This window comes from Phascolarctos cinereus, unplaced genomic scaffold, assembly GCF_003287225.1.
Source record: "Phascolarctos cinereus isolate Bilbo 61053 unplaced genomic scaffold, phaCin_HiC Scaffold_1;HRSCAF=81, whole genome shotgun sequence".
NCBI lineage: Eukaryota > Metazoa > Chordata > Mammalia > Diprotodontia > Phascolarctidae > Phascolarctos > Phascolarctos cinereus.
This window is the reverse complement of record NW_027555514.1, coordinates 183,413,549-183,438,854: the sequence shown is the minus strand read 5'-3', so window position 1 is coordinate 183,438,854 and position 25,306 is coordinate 183,413,549. Positions and strand designations below refer to the sequence as shown.

The following is a 25,306-nucleotide window of genomic DNA, read 5'->3' as shown; positions in this document are numbered from 1 at the left end:
TTTCCTGCCTCTTACCTCTGGGCCACCTCCCTAGTTTACACTTAGAGGGAAGGTCCCTAAAGGGATGATAACCCTCAGCCTCAAGATCCTCTATGGATTGGAACTATACTCACAAGCACCCTCCAATGAACTTAAGAGTTAGGTCTCAAGAGTCAGAGAGCACAACCGGTTCAAAGCAAAGCCATTTACTAAACTGACAGAGCATGAATAATAGTTACACCTCCCCTTCATAGACCTAGAGTGTACTCTCTCACATGGTATCCTCACCTTGCTCCCTCCCTCTCCTGCCCTTGGGGTACAGCTTCTCTTCTAGACAGCTCACTTTTCTGGGTTCCCTACACCTGCTTCTCTCTTCAGCTTAACTCCCAAAGCCAAAGCTAGCTTTATTATTGACAATAAGAAATCTCATTCCTCAGAGCCATCTCCTGCTTTAACTTTCTGAACCTGATCCTCTCTTGGATGTTGTGTCTGATACTGGGTGATTAGATCTACAAAAAGACTGAGGAATGGGGAAAGGGGTGGAGAGAGAAATCCCTTCTCCCTCAAGAGGCAAAAGGTAATTCCTCTCTCCAGTGATGGATTCTTCTTACATAGTTGGCTTGTTTCTCTACTGCCAGGAGTCATACTCCTTGGAGGTATTTCCTGCCTTAATTGTCTCCTATGGAGCATCTTGATTTTGAAGAGCCACCAAGGGTATGGCAAATCCTTGACCAGCCAATGGCTATCTTCTCTCTAATTCTATCAGTTTTAACGAGAACCATTTGATACCTTGCAAATAAAGGGGGTAACAGAGTGTGAACCCTTCTTTGTTGTTCAGTCTGACTTCATGATCCCATTTGGGATTTTCTTGCCAAAGATGTTAGAATGGTTTGCCATTTCCTTCTCCAATTCATTTTTACAGATGAGAAACTGAGGAAACAGGGTTAACTGACTTGCCCAGAGTCACACAGTTATTGTCTGAGGCCAGCTTTGAATTCATGAAAATGAGTCGAGGCATAGCAGTCTATCCGCTACACCACCTAGCTGCCCAAACCCTTCTTTAGAGTTTGTTTAAGACCTTAGTGCCTTCTTTTTCCTGTTACAGCCCCTTACATTCTGTGATTATATCAATGGGGCTGAGGATGGAAATCAGTTGATTAGATCTGCTCTGATCAACGTCTCCACACTCACCTTCCAACTGCATACTTTTCTATGTAATTGTTGTGTTCCCTTAGTGAAATGTAAACTCCTTGAGGACAGGAACTATCCTACTTTTGTATTTGTATCCCCAGAACCAAGCACAGTACCTGGCACCTAGTAGATATTTCATAAATAAAAAATATTAATAACTATGACTTTAATAAATAAGAATATTAATAGTAACTATTAATTTAATAAATATTTATTGATTCCTATTCTGTAGCTAGAGAAATTGATGTTCAGAGAATTAAGTGACTTGTCCAAGGTCACACAGCTAGCCATACTTGAACCCAGTTCTTCTGATTACAAATATGCTCTTTCTACTAAAACCTACTCCTGATTCTCCACACTTCTTTTCCCTCCTTTCTCCCTGTCTTCTTCTCCTTTTTCTTCTTTTATATTTTCTCTTCCCCACTGGAATGTAAGCTCCTTGAGGGCAAGGATAATGTTTCTGCTTTTATTTGTATCACCAGCACTTAATACAGTTCCTGACACTTAGTAAGCTCTTATTAAATGCTTGTTGAGGGAACCAAAACTCAGGTCTTCCTTCTCCTTTTCTCCCCTCATTAACACAAATTCCACGCATCTCTTCAGGAAAGCAATTGCTGGTCATCATTGTTCCTACACAGATACATTCATGGGATCTTAGATTTAGAGCTGGAAGGGTAGGGGGGATTTCCAGAGATTTTCGGTGAATTACATCATATGACAACTGTTTCTTAAATGAGATAAGATAAATTATCTTGGTCACTTCAAGGCATAGGGAAAATTTGATATTCTCACCATACCTGATGGCAGGAAGAGAACAATAGGTCACAGATAAGATAGGATTGGTCAATATGCCCAAAGCTTCTGTCTTACATATTTCCCTATAGCATTTCAAAGAAACCCAAAACAAATGGGGAGGGATGGGGGGGAAATGGAGTATACTATTACAAAGATTTCAGGGTTTCTGTAGAAATCAATTAGGGCAGCTAATTCAAAAGAAGCTGGAAGGTAAGGCTTATCCACCTGTGGACAAGTTTAATGTCTAACACTGTGAGGGCAGCAAACCGCAACTTAACCTCACCTGGAACCAGACTCCTGATTCCTCAATTTCAGGCTGCCTTTCCCATCAGCTCTCTAGAACTTTTGTTCCTGGACTCCATCTCAAACACTGCTGCTGCCTTATAACCTGAAGCTCCAATGTTTGCTACCCTTCCTGGCTAAGCAATATTGACCCCTACTTCAAACATTTGTGCTGGTTGATAGTTATGTCAAGAAAAGAGGCAGTGGGGTCGGGGAAGGGATTTGTGACCCACTTTTGGACAGTCATTTCCAAACAAAGGAGTATAATAGTGCATATGCTCTCAGGATTTTACCTTAAAATTTATTAAAAAGATAAGTATATTGGGATCCCAAATTTTCTGTTTGTCTCTGTGCCCCTACAAGAATCTTTTTTGTTTTGGTTTGGTTTGGTTTTTTGTTTTGGCTAGGCAATGGGGTTAAGTGACTTGTCCAGGGCCACACAGCTAGTAAGTGTTATGTCCTACCAGAATCTTTTTATGGGATAAACATAGTCCTAATACCAAACCAGGGAAAGATAAAACACAAAAAAAAACTATAGCCCAATATCATGAATAAATATTAGCCCAAATATTTTCAACAAAATCCTGTCAAACAGACTACAGTGATTTATCCAAGAAATCATTCATTATAATCAAGTTGGATTTATACCAGGCATGTAAGGATGGTTCAACATTAGGAAAATAATCAACACGATTAATCGTATTAAAACCAAAACATCTAAAACCATATGATCATCTCAAAAGATGAACATGAGTATAATACTTTATGTTAAAAACTCTAAAGTACAGGTAAACAGGGACCTAATTTTTTGAATATAAAAAAAGCATTTATCTAAAACCAAAAGCAAGCATCATATGCAATGGGGATACACTAGAATCTTTTCCAGTAAATACGGGAGTGAAGCAAGGATACCTATTCTCCCCACTATTTGATACAGCTCTGGAAATGCTAGCAACAGCAAAAAGATAAGAGAAACAAATTAAAGGCATGAAGAAAGGTAAAGAAATAAAATTGTCCTTATTTGCTAATGACATACTTGGAAAATCCTAGGGAATCAGTAAAGACAGTAATTGAGACAATAGCTTCAGCAAAGTTTCAGACTACAAAAAAAATGCTGAAAAAATCAACATTTCTATATTATAGTAGCAAAACACAAGAAGCAATAAGAGGGAAATCTCATTCCAAATAATTGCAAAATCCATAAAATAATTGGGGATTAACCTATCAAAGACACAAAAGACAGATAGATTCAATTAAAAAGTGCTCCTTAAAGAAATAAAGAACAACTTAAATAGCTGGAAGAATATTCAGTGCCCCTGGCTAGGTCTTCCTAATATAATGAAAATGACAATACTATCAAAATTAATTTACACTTTTAATGCTATGCCAAATTTCCAAGAAGAGACTTTATAGAACTTGATAAAAAAATAACAAAATTCATTTGGAAAAATAAAAAACCTAGATTATCAAGGGAAATGATAAAAAGAAGTAAAAACAAAGGAAGAATAGTATTTCTAGACTTCAAACCTTCTGGTATTAGTTAAAAAATGGAGAGATAGATCAATGAGCAGACTAGACAAGGAAGAATCAGAAACAATAGAACTCAATAACCCAATATTTGATAAAGAGGAAAATATAAATTATCTAGGAAAAAAACCTTCTTATTTGACAAAAAATACTTCTTGAAAAATTGGAAAGCAATCTGGTAGATATTAGAGTAAGACTAACACTTTATGCCATATTCCACAATATATTCTAAAAGGATATGTGACTTAAATAAAGACCATAGTATAAAAAAATTAGAAGAGAAAGAGATCACATGCTTCTTACAAGTATGGGTAAAAGATATATTCCTAAGCAAACAAACAATAGAGTCAAGTACAAAAAGTAAAAAAGATGACTGATTATGCGCAACTGAAAAGCTTCTGTACAGACAAAATTAATGCACCTAGGATAAGAAGAAAAGTGGTTAATGGGGAGTGGGGGGGGAGCTTTATATCAAATTTCTTTGATAAAGGCTTGGCATTCAAGACATAAATAATTAAGAAATATATGTAAGACTAATAGCCATTCCCAACAGATTAGTGGCCACAGAATATGAACAAATAGTTTTTGAAAGACTTGCAAAGCTTTCACAACCACGTGAAAGAATGTTCCAAATCACAAATAACAAGAGAAATAGAGACCAAAACCCGGAAGTTTTACCTCATACTCTGCAAACTGACAAAAATGATTTTTTTTAAATGGCAAACAGTTCATTTAGGAGGGATTGTGGAAAGCAGTTAGGTGGCACAGTGAATAGAGTGTGGAGCCTGCAGTCAGGAAGACTCATCTTCTTGAGTTCAAATCTGGCCTCAGACACATACTAGCTGGGTAACCCTGGCCAAGTCACTTAATCCTATTTGTCTCAATTTCTTTATCTGTTAGATGAACTAGAGAAGGAAACAGCAAACCTCTCTAGTATCTTTGCCAAGAAAACCCCAAATGGGGTCACAAAGAGTCAGACACAACCGGAACAAGTGAACAATAGCAACATGGAAGGATAGGTAAACTAATGCACTGTTGGTAGAACTGTGAAATGGTACAATCATTTTGGAAAGCAATTTGGAACTATGCAAATAAAGTGATTAAAATGTCTATATCCTTTAAACCAGAGACTTCATTTCTAATGTTGTACCCCAAGGAAGCCATCAATAAAAAGAAAGATACTCCAAAATATTTATAACAGTTCTTTTTGTGATAGAAAAGAATTGGAAAAAAAAAGTAGATGCCCATCAATTGAAGAATGGCTAAAAAATTGTGGTATGTGAATGTAATGGAATATACTACTATGCTACAATAAATTATGTGAGTGATAAACACAGAGAAGCATGGAACTATCTATATGAACTGATGCAAATTGAAGTAAACAGAGCCAAGAAAACAATGTATACAGTTACTATAGCACTGCAAATGAGAACAACTACACACCAAAAAATTGAAAGTAAATGTAGCAAAATTATAAAGATCAAGCAGGACTCAAATGAAGAGATATGAGAGGACACCCCGAACCCACCCCTTCCTGGAGGTGGGAGGTCTACAGGTGTTACACATTGCACATTTTCAGACTTTTTCAATGTATTGATTGGGTGTGCTGGGGGTTTTTCCTCTCTAAAATATGGCTCTCAGGAAGAGGGATACTTGGGGAAACTATGATGGTGTAAGAAACAGAAGATATCAATAAAACTTAATTAAAATAAAAGTTTAAAAAATAAAATGTACTATACCAATGTCATTATAAACTATCCATGGGGTAGCCACGACTGACAGCCTCAGAACACTGTACACCAATATTAAAGTAAAAACAATTGATGTACTCTCTGTCCCAGTATATGATTTGGGATATATGGCCACCATGTCAAGGATCTTGGGATCAAATGGAGAAGAGATGAAGGGGAGCAATGATAAAATGTGTATACAAATAATCATGACACAAGGGAACATGAAATGTGTATAAGGCTTGGGTAACTGACTTACTCAGCCTTACCCTACTTAAAGTAAATCATAAGATGTTCAATCAATCTCACTCATAGTCCTTAGTCTGAGTATTAAAAAAAAAAGGCTTTGAAAACCATTTGATAAAGTGAAATGATGCCAGAGAGGAAGCTTGTTCCAGTTGGCTGAGGGATTTCATTACGCACCCTCTGAGTCCTAAATTAAGACTTCTAGGTAGCTTGAATCAGAAAGTTTCAGCAAGGGTGAACAGGAGAGAAAGCATTCTAGCACACTCCTAAAGAACAAAAGTAAGGCTGAGTTGTGGCAGGGAAAGGAAATATTAAAGAGGATCCTTGACCTTAAAGGCATTTCAGCAAATGTCCCAGGCTGAGGAAAGTCCCAAGATAAAAATTGGTTCTTTCTTCAATTTCCCTTCCGGGTTCCTATTTATCTTCAGACACTATAAAATAATCTGCTGTTTTAATGCCCAAGTGTTTGCAGTCAACATGATTTTCTCTCAACCACAAAGAGTCCAGGAGTTAACTAGAAATAAATATAAATGTGAATTTAGGCAAAGGACTCAACCTCTAAATGTTAGATTTTCCTAATAGATTCCTAAGAGATTGTGACTGAATTCATAACTTATCATTTAAAGTAATCTCCCTAAAACCTAAGAGGATGAACCATATGGACTTTGGTGGTCATTATGTTACCTGGTAGTGGCCAGGCTGGAAGGGTCAATTAAGTCCTACGCTTAAAATGAGCTAAGTATTATAACAATGTTACAAGTCCAGGGGAAAAATCCAGATAAAGTGCTATAAGAAATTTGAAAAAGATAATTTTCAGCTTGGGGTCAGAGTGAGAGGAGAGAAAAGGGGAGAGTTTTGAGGCAAGGCTTCTTGGAGGAGAGGATATCTGAATTGAGATTTTACTGGGCAGATTCCAGACTTTCGTAGTCTAGAAGTTAGTTCAGTTGAGCTACTAATGCAACTTCATGGAATGAAAAAGGGGCTAAATTTCAGTTAAAAGAAACTTGAAATAGTCATCTCACATGGAGTGATTGTTTAATAGAGTCTCAATTCAAGAGAGGTCCAATAAATGTAAAGATAGGTTTACAATTCTGTCAATAAGAGTTCATCCTCCAACATCCTATTTTTGGTTAAATACAGATAGTTTATTCAGGTATGATGTAGCTAATTTTCAAATACCGATTTTGAATAAAGTTTCATGTATTTCATGTACTTTTTCTTCATGATTTAACAGAGAGAAATATAGGGAAAATGAAAACTTCAGAGTCCATTCTTTTGCTTCTGAACAAGTTCATTTTAATTTACAAAGAAAAATTTTCATTTAAAAGCTGAAGAGATTCCATAGGCATTTGTTTAAAAAATAAACATTAATATAAATATTTGCATGTCAAAATATATTTGCTGTTATTTCTCCAAGTTTTCAGCTGTCAAATTGATCTTCCTAAAGCACAAATCTGACCCCATGTAACCTTCCTATTTAATAAGCTCCAGTGGTTCCCTATTGCTTCCAGGATCAAAAATAAAATCCCCTGTTCAGCTTTTAAAGTTCTTTATAACCTGCCTCTTTGGCACATTTCTAGTCTTCCTCCCACCTCGTTCCATACTCTGCAATCCAACAACAATGGCATCCTTAATATTCTTCACTAAGATATTTCATCTCCCAACTTGGGCATTTTCCCTAACTAGCCCCATGCCTGAAATGCTTTTCCTCATCTCTGACACTTAGCTTCCCTGGCTTCTTTCAAAACACAGCTCAAGGGGCAGCTAGGTGACACAATGGGTAGAGCGCCGGCCCTGAAATCAGGAGGACCTGAGTTCAAATCTTGCCTCAGACTTGACACTTACTAGCTGTGTGACCCTAGGTAAGTCACTTAACCCCAACTGCCTAATTTAAAAAAAAAAACCTCAGCTCAAGTCCCACCTCATGCAAATAAGCCATTCTGGGTCCTTAATCTTAATGCCTTCCCTCTGAGACTACCCCTAAATTATCCTGTATGTATCTTGTGTACATAGTTGTTTAAATGGTGTCTCCCCCATTAGAATAGGAGTTCCTTGAGAATAAGGATTGTTTTTGGTTTGGGTTTTTTTTTGTTTTTGAGGGTTTTTTTGTTTTTTTGGGTTTTTGGTTTTGTTTTGGTTTTTTGCTTCCTTGCTTTCCTTTTTTTTTTTAAATTTATCTCAGTACCTAGCACAATGCCTGGAACATATTAGACACTTAATAAATGCTTGTTGACCTGTTGACTTCTTATGGTCCTATCCCTGCATATCTCCTTTTCCTCCATTCCCCTGCACCATTTAAAACAAACAAAATCCCAAAACAACATCCTGTTTTCAGTCATACTGTTGATTCCAAATCACTTTGAGGTAACTCACAGTGGAGGGCTTTAGTCTTAGGAGGAAATAAGATCACCTGAGTGAGATGAAGATGAGATTTGAGGCTTGATTTGGCTAGAAAAGTTTTGGGATAAGCTGGCCTCTGAAAGTACAATAGCTGAGTCATTAGGGGGCAAAAAAACAAATTGTAGAGTGGCAAAAAAAAATTCTTTTAAGAGTAGAATCACATTGCACATGTTTAAATTATGCCAGATTGCTTACCATCTCAGGGAAAGGGAAGGGGAGAGAGGGAGGGAAGAATAGAATTTGGAACTCAAAACTTTTTTTAGAATGTTAAAAAATTGTTTTAACATGTGATTGGGGAAAAAATAAAATATTATATATAATAATATGAAATAAAAATGAATAGGATCATAGAAAGGCACTGAAATGAGAAAGTTGTACTAGATCAGGAGTTCTTCACCTGAGGTCCGCTGACCCCAGGTACATAGAATTTGGGGGAGGAATGGGGGGGAGGAGTGGGAAGGCAGGAGTCCATGAACTTGAATAGGGAAAAAACTGCATCTTTATTTTCATTAACATCTAATTGAAGTTTACCATTTCCTTCAATTGTGATTTTTTGTAAAACATTCTGAGAAGGGGACTTTGAATGAATCAATGAATGAATAACTCATATATTACTATGAGTAAAGCACTGCCCTAATCACTAGGGATAGAAAACTAAGACCACTGGGGGCAGCTAGGTGGTGCAGTGGATAGAGCTCTGGCCTTGGAGTCAGGAGGACCTGAGTTCAAATCCTAAGGAGCTCCTGATGAAAAGACTCCCTCCACCAATAGCTTTCCCATAAATCATAATGTAAGATTGTCATCTGGTGTACTGAGAGTTTAAGTGACTCTCCTAAGGTCATACAGTTTGTATCAAAGGCAGGACTTGAACTCAAGTCTTCCTTACTCTAAAGCAAGCCTTCTGTCCCTTATATCACTTTAACTCTCTACTCATTAACTTACTAAGTCAATGTAATAAATTCACTTCTGATTCTTTCTCAGACCTCAAAGAAGCTATTCTGAATTCTTTTTTTCTTTCTTTTTTAGAGTAATCACCTTTTTGTGGCAACCTCACTTCTGCAACAAGTCTCACTCATTTCTTCCTGGAGTAATTCTTCCATGGAACAGACTGAAGCAAACTTCCTTATTTATGGTTCTTATACTGTTGCAGGGATGGAGGAACGGGGCACGACTAGGTCTTTCTATCTCATCTAGGCTGGAATTACATCGATTCCCCTGCTGAGCACAGAAGATTTGAACTGCTCCCTTTCAGACCTGGTCTGGCCCTCCCCTCCTTAGGCAACTTGGTGGCCCAGTGCTCCCATGGGCTCACCAAATGAGTACCAGACTTAGTGGGGACACCTGATTGGCTTTCACCCTGCAGCAGTTTAGAACTCCTGAGCTCAAGGGATCAATCGGACTCAGTCTCCCCAATAGCAGAGATTATAAATGTGTACCATGATTAGCACTTACATACCTATTTTGTTTTTTTAATTTAATATTTAATTTTCCCCCAATTACATGTAGAAACAATTTTTAACATTCTTTTTTAATTTTGTGTTCCAAATTCTCTCCCCCCCTCCATTGAGAAGGCAAGTTATTTGATGTAGGTTACACATTACCTACCTATTTTGAAACCTAGCAGAGGTAAAGTATAGAGAGTATTGAATGACAGTATTGGAGATCAAGAGCTGAGTTGGGGCTCTGATATCTAATACTATTGGTTCTTGGACAAATAACTTAAATTCTCTGACCTCATCTTTAAAATTAAAATAATAATACTGACAGTTGTTCTTCAGTAGCATCCAACTGTATTTGACCCCGTGGACTTTTGTCTATGGGTTTTTCTTGGCAAAGATACACAGGAGTGGTTTGCCATTCCCTTCTCCAGTGTGTCCTCATTTTATAGATGAGGGACTGAGGCAAATAGAGGGTCAAGTTAACTTGCCCAGGGTCATACAGCTAGTAACTTTCTGAGGCTGGATTTGGACTCAGCTCTTCCTGACTTCAGGCCCGGTGCTCTCTATCCACTACACCACCTAGCTGCCCAAATTATACTGATGCCACAGGGTTATTAATGGGGATCAAATAATACCATATTAGCCCTACCTATCTCGGCATGGTATTGGGATTATCAAAAGAGACAATGTCAGTGAAATCCTTTTAAAAAAGTTAATTACTGTAATAAAACCAATTTAAATACAGTTAAACTATCTAATCCAACAATTAAACATTAAATTTCTTCATAGTTGTCTTAGCCCTTTAATCTGATTATTCAAGGTGTCTTCTGCACATTTTCAGGATATCTTTGAAGATTATAGAAGTATCACTTTTCTTATATACTTATGTTCTAGTTTGCATTAAAATTATTTGTGCTACCTTTTTATCTCTTGCTTGCTCTTAAAGGTCTAGAGAAACCATCTTTTTTTTTCTTCTTTATTGACCTTCACTGACCTTTACATATGGCAGCCGGTCACTTGATTCCTGGGTGAACTCAGAAGTCTGTCACCAGCAGCCCCTCTCCTTCCACCTTTCCTTACGTGGTAAGTTGGTTATTTTATGCCATTTTACCCTTTCCTTTAGGCAATCTCTGTGAGTCATAAAGCATTATCGGTGGCCTCCAAAATTCAGTTCACATCTGGTGAACTTTCAGGTTACAGAGGTTCTTAACCTGGGGTCCATGAAGCTGACAACTGTATTTCAGTATAATTGGTTCCCTTTGTAATATGTGTATTTTATTTTATACATTTAAAATAATATTCTGAAAACGGATATGTAGGCTTCACTAGATTGTCGAAAGTCTGGTGAAAGTCAAAAGTGTCATGGATGCATGACACTGCTATTTGATTCACTAGCAATATGGAAGAAGACTCTAGCTCAGAATCTAAACCAAAACAAGGGTGGGATGGATGGAGATCTGTTCCACTTCCAGGACCCTGGTTCCTTCTGACCCAGGACCTCAGATTCTTCATTCCACCCCCAACCAGAGTCTTTACACTATCACTACCAGCTTACTCAGGTGGGATAGGCTTAGGAGCTGATTGCCCTCATTAAGACTCCGATAAGAATGAACAATAGGTAATAGAAGACATTTGGCTCACTTTAGAAGAAGCTGAAGTAGATGAGAGGCTTTCCCATTTCAATTCCACAAATATTTAATAACCATCTACTTGGGATAGGTATCATGGTTGGCCCTAGGGACACAAAGGTGAACAATGACAGTCTTCCCTCTCGAGGAGTTTCCAGTCTACTCAGGTAGATGAGATGTATATGACTTAGATTATGATAAATGCATGCAGAAGTCAAACTTCAGCTTGAATGATGGGGGAAGGCGAGAGTGCTTAAAGTATCACCTAACCATATGTTAATATGTGGGAAAGCTCTCCTCCAACTCAAACCCAATCCAACTAGATTTCAGTAGATTGATGCTAGGGAGTAGTCCGAGCCTGTGAAAAATTAAGTGTCTTGGCCCTTGGTTAGTCAAGATTTGAGCTCAGGTCTTCCTGATTCCCAGACCTCTGTGGCTTTACTGTGTAAAACTGGGCTATTTTTTTCTGGGTAGCATCTAAAAAGTCTTTATTCTTTTTTTTTCAATAAATTTTAATGTTCATCATACACCTTATGTTTTCAAACTTTGGGTGCTCTAAGAGGTGGAAGGTAATTGGGCTAGGCCTTCCTAAGTAGCTGGGAGGGGAGAAATGTGAGGTTCCCTATCCTTAATCAGATAATCTCCACATACATAGGATGACCACGAGTCTGAGAAGCCAATTCCTAGCAGCTCCGGCAGTTCCATCACAGGCACTCTTTACCTTCCCTCTATCTCACTAATCCCTGGCTGAGATCATGTCTCATTTCTTCTGCCTCATCTTAGGTCTTCAGCTGACTCTGGCCTTCAGGAAGGTACCATACCTTGAGGAAACTTCCTTGCTTCACTTTATGGGCCTGAACAAGGTACCCTCCCCCCGGACAGCGCAACCTGTGCCCACCATCCTGATGAAAATCTTCCAGGAGAGACAGAAGGCTGCTGCCACAGGACACTACCGAAAGCTTTGCTATGTGAAGGAGTTTGGGGTCCCTGGGAACTTGATCCGTCTTTTCCAAGACCAAGGTAAGACAGAATGCAAAACAGCAATATTTGCTCTTTTAGAATGTCCAAGAAACAAAAAGGAAAGCTGTTCTTTGTTTCTGAACGCAACATATGGTCAACTCACTATAATAGACTATATTAGTGAGTACTTCCTATTCCCCAGTTCCCTGTGGCAGGAATGCTCTCCATCTCCAACTGTCAAACCTCAAAGACTTCCCTCATCTCCACCCACCCCACAAAAGCACCATCTTTCCTTAGATGCTTAATTTGTACCTACTTTATTCTCTCAGTGTGCTTTATTGCGTGCTATAGTTATTTGTGAATTATGGCATGACCCACTACTAAATTATAAACTCCAAGAGGGCAAAACCAGATTTATTTTTCTTGCTATCTTGCCCAACATGTATCAGCCACAACATTTTACTCATGATAAACTGCTTGTCCGTGTCAATTGCATTGAATTAAACAAAACACTCTCCCTCTCAGGGTCTTAGTTTTATCCAGTCTAGTATCAATGTATTCTAAACTTCTTCATTCCTTTTTTTCATTAAAAGCTCTCTTTGGATGCATAAATGAATAGTGTCGATTTCAACAAAAGATTTCTAAGACCAGACTTGTGTGACTTCAACAATATAGGGTACTCCCTCAATCAATGCAATTTACAATATTGGAGAATCACATGGGGCAATGAAGGGTTCATTAACTTGTACAAGGAGGTCACACAGCTAGGATGTGTCAGAGGCAGGACTGCAAACCTCCTTGTCCAGAGACTCTTAAGCCAGCTCTTTTCTAAATACAGCAGGTTGCCTCCTATAGACACAAGTGACCCCCAGTCTTGAGAAATAGCTACAAGCCTGCTGAGCTGAAGTTTATCCAGTGTGAAACAGAGGTCTCAGTATGGATGTACCCCCAATCACACACATAGAGAGACAAAAAACCATTTACAGAGTTCATACCCATACATTCTCCTTTAGCTCTAGAGTTCAGAAAAAGACCTAGAATTCTGTAAAGGGGATGGATGGAGGATAGAAGGGGAATGGGGGATGGGGTGGCTGCAGAGATGGCAAAGACCTTTTATTCCTTCTTCTTGAATTCAAATTCAGCCTCAGGCACTTACTAGCTATGTGACCCTGGACAAGTCATTTAACCCTGTTAGCCTCAGTTCCTCATCTGTAAAATGAGCTGGAGAAGGAAATGGCAAACCACTCCAATATCTTTACCAAGAAAACCACAAATAGAGTCACGAAGAGCTGGACATGACTGAAACAACAGAACCACAACAAAAGCTAAACTCCAGCTACAGGAAGTTGAGGATGAGAAGCAACAGAGATGGCTCTTTGGAGACAGAAACCAGACATTTTTCCTTTCTTTGGGGCAGAAAGGAAATCATAGGCAGGTGGCACAGTGGATAGAGTGCAGATTTAAGATCGGAGTTCAAATCCTGCCTTAGATGCTTACTAGCTATGTAACCCTAGGCAAGTCTCTCAGCCTTAGTTTCCTCATCTGTAAAATGTAAACAACAATAGCTCCTGCCTCACAGGATTGTCATAAAGATCAAGTGAGATAACATATATAAAGCACTCTGAAAGCCTTAAAGCCCTATATATGAAGACTGTATCTAAGAGCTAGTTATTACCCCATTGCCCACCCCTTACCCTTGCCTTTCTTATAGTCACATACCCCTAACATAGAGATAAGACCCATCAGTAAATTACTTTAATTTAAATTAATTTATTATATATTTATATATAATATATATTTTTTATGTATAATTTAAATAGTTTAATTTAAAAATTAGAGGAGATAAAATTGATGGATTTTATATAAATAAAAAAGTTATATAAAATAACTTTAGTATGTGTGTGCTGCCCATGTAACAAGATTAAAAAAAGAAAGAAACAGGTTGGGCTTAAAAAAAACCTTGCCATAAATATTTCTAATAAAAACTCCAAAATCCCTGTCTCTTCTTTATAAATTTGTATGAAATCTCCTCCTAAGGATACAAGCAGTTCTCAGAAGAAGAAACACAATCGGTAATTTCCTGAATTGTTGTTTAAATGCTCTAGTAATAAGAAAAATGTAAATTAATATAGTCACAGTGGCAAAGGCAGTTTAAAATAATCATAGGGGCATAGATTTAAGTGCTAGAAGGGACCTCAAAAGCCACCAAGTCCAACCTCTTATTTTGCAGATGAGGAAACTGAGGCAGAGAGGTTAAGTAACTTGCCCAAAGTCCCATGTCCAAGGCAGGGTCTGAATCCAGGTCTCTAGCCAATGCACCACAGTGCTGCCTCTCAGTACTGGATAAACAGGTGGAGAACTGTGAATTGGTGGATTCTTTCTGGATAGTTACGTAGCAAGATTCAATAAGAGTTACAAAACTATTCATCTTCATAGATTTAGAGCTGGAAGAGATCTTGGGCTTCATCTCATCCAGTCTCTTCATTTTACGAATAAAGAAACCAAGGCCCAGAACAAAGAAGTGAATTGACCAAAGTCACAAAAGTGGCAGAATTAGGATCTGAACCTGGGTCCTCTAGATCCAAACCTCACACTTTTTTCCCACTCTCCCAGGCTGACTCAGACCCTTTACCAAAGAGACTATATCCTAATGATAGAGTGAAAAAAGAAAATGAAAAAGGCCAAGCTATGTAAAAATATTCATAGCAGCAAAAACATATCTAATGATTTGGAAATGGCTAAACAAATTCTATGATGTGAAAACAGTGGAATATTGTGCTATAAAAATGATAACTATGAAGTCTAAAAAGACACATGGGAAGATTTACACGAAGCATTGCAAGGAGAGAGTTATTTGAACAATCACACATACACTGAGAACAATTTTATAATAATAATAATTTTTGCTGTTCAGTGGTTTCAGTCACGTCCCAACTCTCTGTGACCCCATTTGGGTCGCGGGAGTGGTTTGCCATTTCCTTCTCCAGCTCATTTTACAGAGGAAGAAAGTGAGGAAAACAGGATTAAGTGATTTGCCCAGAGTCACACAGCTAGTAAGTGTCCAAGGCCAGATTTGAACTCAAAGAGAGGAGCCTTCCTGACTCCAGGCCCAGCACTCTAACCACTGCACTACCTAGCTACCCCTCTCAGCACTTAACACAAAGTGTATAGTACTAGTATTTAAAAATATTTCTTGTCTTGACTGACTTCACGTAGTTTTTATGAGGAAAGTGATTTGCGAACCTTAAAATGCTATATAATTGTATAGTTATTGTTTTTCCATACTCTGTTATCTCCTTAGGGTTTTTACACATATTTGCGATCTTTTCCTCTACTAGCTTCTTGACCTTTACCTAGAAACTTGTTCAAATTTCCCCAATCATTAGGAAAATTAAAAATAAATACATATCCTTTACCTTTACCCTGTTTCTGCCTTGACATGTCTCCCTATCTCTCTCCTTTGACCTCACACTTGTGAAATCCAATGGCCTTTTAAAATCAATCCTTATCTTCTTGATTTCTCTGGAGCACTGCTGGCTGCCACCTTTCTGGACTCTGGCCTCTTCTAGCTTCCATGATATTGTTCTCTCTTCTGTTTTCTATGTTATGAGTCTATGTGCCTTCTCCGTCTAGTTAGCTGCTTCATTTTCTTAATTCCTTTCCTTATTCAAGGGCATCTCCCAAGGCCTTGTCCCTCCTCTTTTCTTTTTGTACTGTATCCACCTCCTTATCTTCAATTATCACTTTTATGCAGATGATTCTCAAAGCTGTAGCTCTAGCCCCAGCTTTCCTTCTGGGCTGTGGTACTGTTTTCAATTGGTGACTAAACTTTGATGAATAATCAACAAGTCTTTATCAAGCACTTCCTTACTAGGTGCCAACTACCAGCATGACTGCCATCACCTTCAATTCAATATGCCCCAAACTGAATACATCATCTTTTCATTTGAACTGATATCTTTCCAAGCTTTCTTATGTTTGCTGTCCTCTCACTCACCTACCTTGAAATCCAGGAGCCATCTTGCATCATTTCTCTTTTCCCTCATCTGCCTTATACCTTCAGTTGTCATATTCTGTTTATTCTTCCTCCTCTGCTTTTGCCTCTCAGACCTGTCCTTTCTATCACTGCCACCCTAATTCAGATCCTCATTCCTTCTCACCTGATCTATTTCTTTGCTGTCAATCATTCCCTTCCCCAGTCCATTATTTTGGGTCATGTCAAAGTAATTTTCCAAATAAACAAGTCTGATCTAAATCTTCTTCTGCCTTCAATAGTTCAACATTGTCTATAAGATAAAATGGAAATATCCTGCTATGATACTTAAGGTCCTTCATAATCAAGATCCAACCAGACTCTTCAGTCTCATTTCGTGCTACTTGAATTTATGAATCTGTTCACTCTTCTTCTTCTGCCTTCTTCTACCTCTATTCAGTTGCGCAGAGAACTCTCTGTGCCAAGAACAGACTCTGTGTTTCTGCCTATTGAATTCTTCTTGCAAGGTCTACCTCACCTGCCACTTTCTTCATGAAGGTATATCTAACCCTCCTGTTGATGAATTTTGCTTCCCTTCCTCTCTATTTTTACCTGCCCTGTGCACTTGTCACATTCTAGAATATAGGAATCAAACAGAGAGGAATGAGAGATTTGGGGAGAGGGAGGAGTCTCTTCTGGCATTAGGAGAATTGCTTGAGCAGTAGTATAAAAGGCACATTGGAATATGGAGAGATTGGAAACAGAAGATCAATTATAATAGGGCAGATGAGAAGAGGTCCTAACTGTGTGGTTGCAATGGGAGTTGAAAAGAGGATACTGATCCACAAGATATTGGGGACATAGAATGTACAGAACTTCAAAACATACTAAATCTATGCAGTATGGGTGAGGAAAGAGGCAAAGATGATAGAAATATGATCAAATGATGGTAACAATAGTGGTACCACCAGCAAAAATTGGTAAGTGGGAGAGCGACAAGTTTTACAGGGAAGGTGAGTTCATTTTGGGACGAGCTGAGTTTGAGGTGTCAGTGGGACATCCTAGTGGACTTATCTAGGAGACAGTCAAAAACCAGAATTAGTACAGAATTTTAGATATGGAATTCATATCATTTTGATGCCATAAAGGAAGCCATGTGGGGCAGCAGTAGACAGAGCACTGGCTGGCCTTGGATTCAGGAAGACCTGAGTTCAAATTCGGCCTCAGACATTTGACATTTATTAGCTGTGTGTCCCTAGCCAAGTCACTTCACTCCATTGCCTCACAAATAAATAAATAAACCAACAAATAAACAAACAAATAAAAAGTGAAAAAAATAAAGGAAGCCATGGAAATGCCCAGGAATCAGGGAGTTAAGAGACAAAGGAGGGCAAGGACAGAGCCCATATTTAAGTTTATGGAGCATTTCTCTTTTTGCTTGTTCTCAAGGGCCTAATTACTTTCTTGGTGAGTGAGGAAATGGGAGGTCTTAGCTTAAGATTTTGAATTAGACCCTTAGTGTGTTAGGTGCTATAAAACTAATTCTCCAAAAATAAGTAAAGCAGCGCTTAATCTCCTAATTCCCTTCCATAAATCCACATTTTTGCCCTCTCTTATCTGGCATACATTCCCACTGAATGGTCCTCAAAGTAACAGGTTTATTCCACGTGGTAGAAGAGTATAAAGTTCCATAGATGCTGATATATGTTTTTCCTTTGTCCTAATTCAGGTGCACTTTTTTACCCCAAGGAAGTGGCCCAAGCTCCACCATGCACACAGAAGTTTCTTTTCTTCAACCTTTCAGTCATCACCCAAGATGAGCAGCTGATGATGGCCAAACTTGATCTGAGGTTGGGGCTTAATGCTTACAATGCCCTGCAACAGGACCTGGAGGTAATGGTGTCTCTAGTCCAAGGGCCTGCCCTTCAGCCAGACAAAAAGCTCGTATTGCGGTATCTTCCCTGGTCTCAAGGTGTTCTTCATGTTGACCTTCTGGATGTGGTTAAGAAATGGAACTCCAACCCCCAGCATAACCTGGGATTGGTCCTAGAGTTGTTGCCAAAAGGGGGTGATGACCCTACAATGACAATATATGCTCAGGATACCTGTGACAACTGGAGCCAGTCCATTCAGGCCTCTCTGATGGTAGTGACTCTAACCCGTCAGGAATGCCCCCGCTTTCCTCACTTTCTCAGAAGGAGGAGGGCCACTGTTCCAAGTATGGAATCTACCCGTAAGCGCCTCTGCCAGCGTCACCAGATGGTCATCAACTTTGAAGACCTGGGTTGGCACAAGTGGATCATTGCTCCCAAGGAGTTTAGAACCAACTACTGCAAAGGAGATTGCCCTTTGTCACTTATGTCCTTCTTTAACAGCTCCAACTATGCCTTCTTACAGACTCTCATGAATTCTAGGACCCCCGAAGTCCCCAAAGCTGCCTGTGTCCCCACAAAACTATCACCCATTTCCATGCTTTACTATGATAGTTATGGCAATATCATCCTTCAACACCACGAGGGCATGGTGGTTGATGAATGTGGTTGTGGGTAGCCAAGTGTGTGTAAGGTAAACTATAGGTGTACATGATAGTCCCAAAGCCTAATAAACCTATTTACCATTTAGTTTTCTTATCTCTAGGATCTGACATCACAGTCAACTTCTTGGAACTTTAATCATTTCACTTCCCTAAGGAATAGCCCGAGAAACTGTGATCACAAGACCATGATAGAAGTAAGAGCGTATACCAGAATAATCACTCACTTGCTAAACTCTGCAAGCCTTAATCTTGTTCTGTTATCTACAACACCCAAAGAGAACATGACAAAAGAGACTCCAGGAGAACATTCAAAATAGATAGCTCCCACTCTCAAGTTTCATTACTCCGGGCATCTTTTTCACCACATCTGCTCAGGAATCAGGGGTTTGTATGTCAAAGCCATTGGTATTTTGTTCTAGTTCTGTTCATGATTCCCATTCTCCCCATCAACTTCTCTCCACAACAGCATGCTTACTCAGCCTTTCAAAATGCACCAATTTTTAGTAAGTCTTCAAGAAATTTCAGAGTAGAACACATAAATCAAATACATGTTATGGCTGTAAGTCTCATATTACTCAATTTTGCTGAACTAGGTATACCCACAGGCCTATATTTAATAGTTATTTCTGATACCCCATTTCTCTTCACTGGCTCCTTGATCAGTTCCACTGAACATCTACCTTAGTATCCTATCTACATATACATATATATTCAGATCGACATATGTATATTACATGTATATATGTTTACATATACATGTGTCTTACATTGTACATATTGTCTATAAGTATACGTGTATGAGGGGTGTTTGCATTGAAGTAGAGTGTGCATATGGGGTATATATGAATGTAAGGTTATATGGTGTGTGTGCATGGGTTTGTGAGTATATATGGAATGTGGGTATGGGAGGATATAAGTGTATTCAGTGGAATGTGCATGTAGGGAAGGGGTGGGGGTGGTTTGTGTGTCCTTGCAGGTAGATATGGGGATATATGTGAGTGTGAGTCAGTATTTATGGAGTGGAAGGTGGTATATGAGTATGGATGTGAGTATATGGGCATACATATGTGGGTGAGTAATGTGGGTATGGGAGAGACAGCATGCTCTAAAGTTGGAAAATGTTTTCATATCAATTATTTACTTTCATCCTCAGAAGAAGCCTATAAGATAAGTCATTTTAAGTATCATCCCAAATTTGTAGATGAAGGAACAGGCTCAAAGAAGTTATAAATTTGTCTGAGTAATCTTAGACATTGAAGAAGGTAGAACCAAGGGCAGTCCTCTTTCTATTTTATCATGATGTTTCCAAAACTTTTCAATGCTTTCAGAACCCATAGTTTCACTAAAATTTAACTGTTGCCTCATAAGTTCCCCTCTCCTCTCCCTTTACCCCTCACAATCTCCTCTTAGTCAAACATTAGCACACCATAGCCCAAGAGCAGTTATTTCTATTACTTCATCATCAACTGGATTAGAGTACAATTCAGACCATACAAGGTATTGAGGTATACTATCATTGCTGCTGATGATAATGGCATTAGGGGTGGTGATGGTGGCATCCATGGAGGAAATAACTGTGGCTTTGCCTCAGGAAATTCATGGTCTCAAAGTACTGCCAAGTGGCCCAAACACCAATCTGGATTGTGGGAAAGGATTTAAGAAGAATCCATTACAGAATGTTAGAACACACTCAAGGTGTTACACAAGAAGTAGTAGAATCAGGACTAAAACGCAAATTTTCTGACTTCAAGTACAATGCAGGATAATAGTGCAGTTAGTTGTATTCAAAACTGGCTGAGATGGCACAGTGGATAGAGCACCGACTCTGAAGTCAGAAGGGCATGAGTTCAAATCTGGCTTCAGACCAAACACTTGTCACTTACTAGCTATGTGACCCCAGTTGCCTTAACAAATAAAGTAAATTTTGGGGCAGCTAGGTGGCACAGTGGATAGAGCACCGGCCTTGGATTCAGGAGGACCTGAGTTCAAATCCAGCCTCAAACACATAACACTAGCTGTGTGACCCTGGGCACGTCACTTAACCCCAAATGCCTCACCAAAAAAAAAAAACCAACAACAAAACCGGCTGAATAACCAGATGCAAAGAGCGGGCATTCTGCATTTGGTGTCAACACAAAAGGAGTTCTGTGGTAGGGTGCCCTTAGAAGATGGTGATTGATCCTGTGATGACATTTTTTACCAGCGACTTATATAATGAAATAAATGGCTCTAAGGAATAGTTAACACCCTGTGTGATATAGACAAGTTCCAAAAGGATATTTTAAAAATAAATTTTAACAAGCATTTATTAAGCCCTGATGTGTGCCAGATATTACAATAAGTACTTTACAAATATCACATTTTATCTGCACAATAACGCTGGCAGCTAGGTGCTATTATTATCCCCATTTTATAGACATGGGGAATGAACAGGTAGGAAGGCAAAGGTCAAGTGATTTGCCTAGGGTTAGTAAGTGCCTGAGGCAGGATTGGAACTCAGATCTTCCTGACTCTAAGTCCAAAACTCTATCTACTGTATCACCCTGATATTGATAGGTTGGAACATCATGCTGAATCTGATAAGGTGAAATAGGGATATCTGTAAAATCTTAAACTTCAGTAACACACCACCCTAGACACTACTACCTAAAGGCCAGATATATTGCTTTTCCATTCCACCCCCTAAGGAGTTCCATTAGCCATTAATAATCAGAAATATTTACTTCAGAAGGTATAATCACAAATATGTAAATTTACACCCCCAACATATGAGAGGCATAATCCTCCTCTTCCAGCGTTCTACCTGAGCCTCTGGGGAGGGGAAAAGGGTTATCTTCATAGCTTAGTTCAGTTCCTATAAAGCACAGTCCCAATTCCAAGTCCAAGTCACTCCTCAGGCTCAGGCTCCCTAGCCCCTCAAGACTTCTGAGGCTGACTGATTGCGCCATCCTGTCTGCAATCCTGTCTCCAAGGTCACTCCTGGATCCCACGGGGATCCCCTCCAGCCAGAAACTGAGGAGTACAAGTAACACAGAGCAGAAACAAACCACCACCACCCCCGATCCGCGCTCATTTCTGGGAGCCAAGGTAAAAAAGGATAGAACAGGAAAAGGAAAACCTTCCCTTCTCACCAAGTCAGTTCATGGCACCTATGCTGTGTGCGGGTGAACTATGACCTTCGCTCTCTCTAGGAGCAGGTAACAAAGTAGCTCAGAAAAGCACAGCAGAAAGAGATCGACTGGCTCATTCTCATCAGTTTTAAAGACAGACAGCTAATCAAAGGAGGCTGCTCTTACCCACGTGGTAGGGGATGCGGAGACCTCCATGTTAGGTGAGACTAGCACGCCCAGACAAGACCGAGTTACACTTCCATTTTTCAAAAAATCAATCTCACAAGTTCAATATGGAAGAGATGTGGTTATACAACACTTTATCTGGAAAAAAATTAGAGTATTTTATTAGCGCTCACACAATATGGGTCAATACTGCCGACAAGAAAGCTGCTGCAATCTCAGTCTTAGTGATGAGAGCCAGAGTTTGCAGAACTAGGGCAATGATGATCACTCAGTTCTCTGCCCTGGTTAGACCATATCTGATGTGTTGTGTTCAATTCTGGACCCCACATTTTCAGAAGGATAAAATAGAAAACAGAGAAGAGAAAAGCCAAGATGTAAAAGGGCCTCAAGTTCCTATAATATTCAATACAATCCTATCAATAAGCATTAGGTGCCTAGTATGTCAGGCACTGTGCCAGGCTTTCCTTCAACAAAGGTAAAAATGAAACAATTCCTAGACTCAAGGAGCTCACATTCTATCGGGAGAAACAATATGTACATACATACATATTTTTTTTAAAAAATAGTAATATGGAAGGAGTTCACTAACCACTGGGGGAAATCAGAAAAGGCTTCACATCAAAGTTGGCAGCACTCAGGTACAACAGTCTAGTCCAATAAGGCTTTATTGATGTGCATGACTATTCTAAATGCTGGGAAAACAGTATAAAAACCAAGACATAATGAAAAAATAGTCTGTGCTCTGAAAGAGCTTCATTGGAAAAAACCCTGATATTGGGAAAGATTGAAAGGAAAGCAAATGGAGATGGCAGAGAATGAGTTGATAGATAGTGTCGTGGAAATAATGAGCATGAGCTTGGACAGACTTTGAGAGATAATAGAGGACAGAAGTGCCTAGTGGGCTATGGTCCATGGGTTCACAAAGAGTCAGGCACAACTGAATGACTGAACAATAAAAAATGACTGAGGAAACAAAGGTTTGACCTTCCAAGCATATCGATTTATTAAGCAATGCGTGCCAATTACATAATAAGTCGGGACCAGGTTTCCTCAGTGTGACACTGGACCCCAAATATAGGAGGAGACAGTTATTTATGCATTAAAAGAAAACAATTAATGGTATATAAACCCAAATATAAAATTAAGTAATCTGTTGTTTGATGCTGTTATGATTTCTAATTGGAGGCAGGATTAGGGGCTTTCCAAATTGGGAGGGGGAGAGCAAGCAGGCGCAATTCCCTGAAACCCAAAAAAATGTGTCTCACTCTCCCCCCCTCACCCTGCAAGTGTCTAAATTCAGTCAAAGGACAATGAAAGCAATAACTGATTGACCAGTATGGGATAATTTTCAGATAAGACATATGGATTATTTGAGATGTATAAATATGAGGAAAAAAAAACTCCATGCATCAATCTTCAGATATGACTGGGTTTCTGGTCAGCATAGTGTAAGAACTTAGTTAAGATTCTCTAAGGAGCAAGTAGAGGAGGTCCAACTTCACAGTCACACAAGGCTGGGTTCGAACAACACAGTAAAATTTTCTCCCAGTTCCCACAATTGAATAAAGTTTTATCACAAGACAGAAATTGGACTAGATCTGAATAGAAAGGGAACTGACCTAGATCGAGCATAAGATGAAGACAGAGTGGTTCACTCAATTCTCATAATTCCCTCACCTGGAAGAGATATAATGAATAAACAAAGAAGCATAAACATGACAATTTGAGGAATGAAAGTGCATTAACAGCTGGGCAGATAAGAAGGGCTTACCAGAGGAGGTGGCACAAAAACAAACTGAAACTTGAACAACCTGAAACTTGAGCAGAGACTAGGCATTCTAAGAGGCAGCGGTGACAAGGCGGTGCATTCCAGGAATGGGGAACAACACAGAAACAGCAGCGGACAATGCTTTGCCAAGTTTAGAGATCTGCAAATAGGCTATTTTGTCGGCAACATGAAGTGGTACATGGTGCAATAAATCTGGAAAGGAAACTGGTGCCTTGAGGGGTTCACATTTTATCCCAGGGGAGCCTCAGAAGGTTCCTGAATGGGAGTGTGCTGTAGTCAGACTTGTGTTTAAAAAAATCGTTTCCAAGAGAACTTTGTGCACAATAACAGCCACATTGTGCAATGACTAATATTGATAAACTTAACCCTTCTCAGCAGTACAAGGATCTAAGACATCCCCAGAGGCCTCGTGATGGAAAATGCTAGCCACATCCAAAGAAAGAACTATGGAAGTTGAATTGCTATCTTTTTTTTCTCTTCTGTTGAGTTTTGTTTCCTCTTCCTAATGGTTCCTCCTATTGGTTTTAATTTTTATTTACAACTTCACTAATGTGAAAATATGTTTAATAGGGATGTAAATGTATAGCCTATATGAGATTGTGTGCCGTATTGGGGAGGGTGGTGGGGAGGAAGGGGGAGAAAAAATTTAAACTCAAAAGCATATGGAAGTGATTGTTGATAAATCAAAATAAATTAATAAAAGTTTTTAAAAAATTGTTTCAACAGCTGTGCTGAATCATCAAGAGCAGACACTTTAAGTTAGTTATCCAAATCAGAGTCTCTAGCAGTAGCCCAAAGGAGTAGGCAAAACTAAAACTCGTAAGTTCAGTTACTTTTTGCTTCTACTAGGAAGAGAGCACCGAGGCTTGCACCCAAGGCTTTTTCCATTCACAAATTGACCTTGGTAAGACAGTTCCAAAAGACTCATGATGGAAAATGCTATCCACATCCAAAGGAAGAACTGATGGAGTCTAAACACAGATCAAAGCATAATATTTTCACTTTGGTTTTTTTTTTTTGTAATTTTTTCATTTTGTTCTGTTTCTTCTTTCATGACATGACTAATATAGAAATATGCTGGGGGCAGCTAGCTGGTGCAGTGGATAGAGCACCGGCCCTGAAGTCAGGAGGACCTGAGTTCAAATTCAGCCTCAGACGGAATACTTGACATATCCTAGCTATGTGACCCTGGGCAAGTCACTTAACCCCAATTGCCTAAAAGCAAAAAAAAAAAAAAGAAATATGCTTTACATGATTGCACATATATAACTTATATCAAATTGCTTATTATCTTAGGTAAGAGGGAAGAGAGGGAGGACAGAGGGAGAAAATTTGGAATTCAAAATCTTATTAAAAATGAATGTTAAAAATTATCTTTACATGCAATTGGAAAAAATAAAATATCATTAGAATAAAAATTAAATTAAATAAGTAAACAAATTTGCATTGGTAGATCAACCTCCGTTGGTAGCGTGGACTGAGCAAGCTGGATGATACCAGCCCCAGTTTCATTCTCAGGCAGTCTGACTCTCCCC

At 39.0% G+C, this 25,306-nt stretch overlaps 1 protein-coding gene across 1 annotated transcript; it reads left to right on the top strand.

Annotated features, from left to right (window-relative positions):
• Window positions 1-11,344: 11,344 nt before the first annotated feature.
• GDF3 (growth differentiation factor 3) lies at window positions 11,345-18,700 on the top strand. Its single transcript, XM_020994409.2, has 3 exons — window positions 11,345-11,384; window positions 12,001-12,237; window positions 17,880-18,700. Exons 1-3 carry the CDS (start codon window positions 11,345-11,347, stop codon window positions 18,698-18,700), a joined length of 1,098 nt encoding a protein of 365 aa, XP_020850068.2.
• Window positions 18,701-25,306: the final 6,606 nt, after the last annotated feature.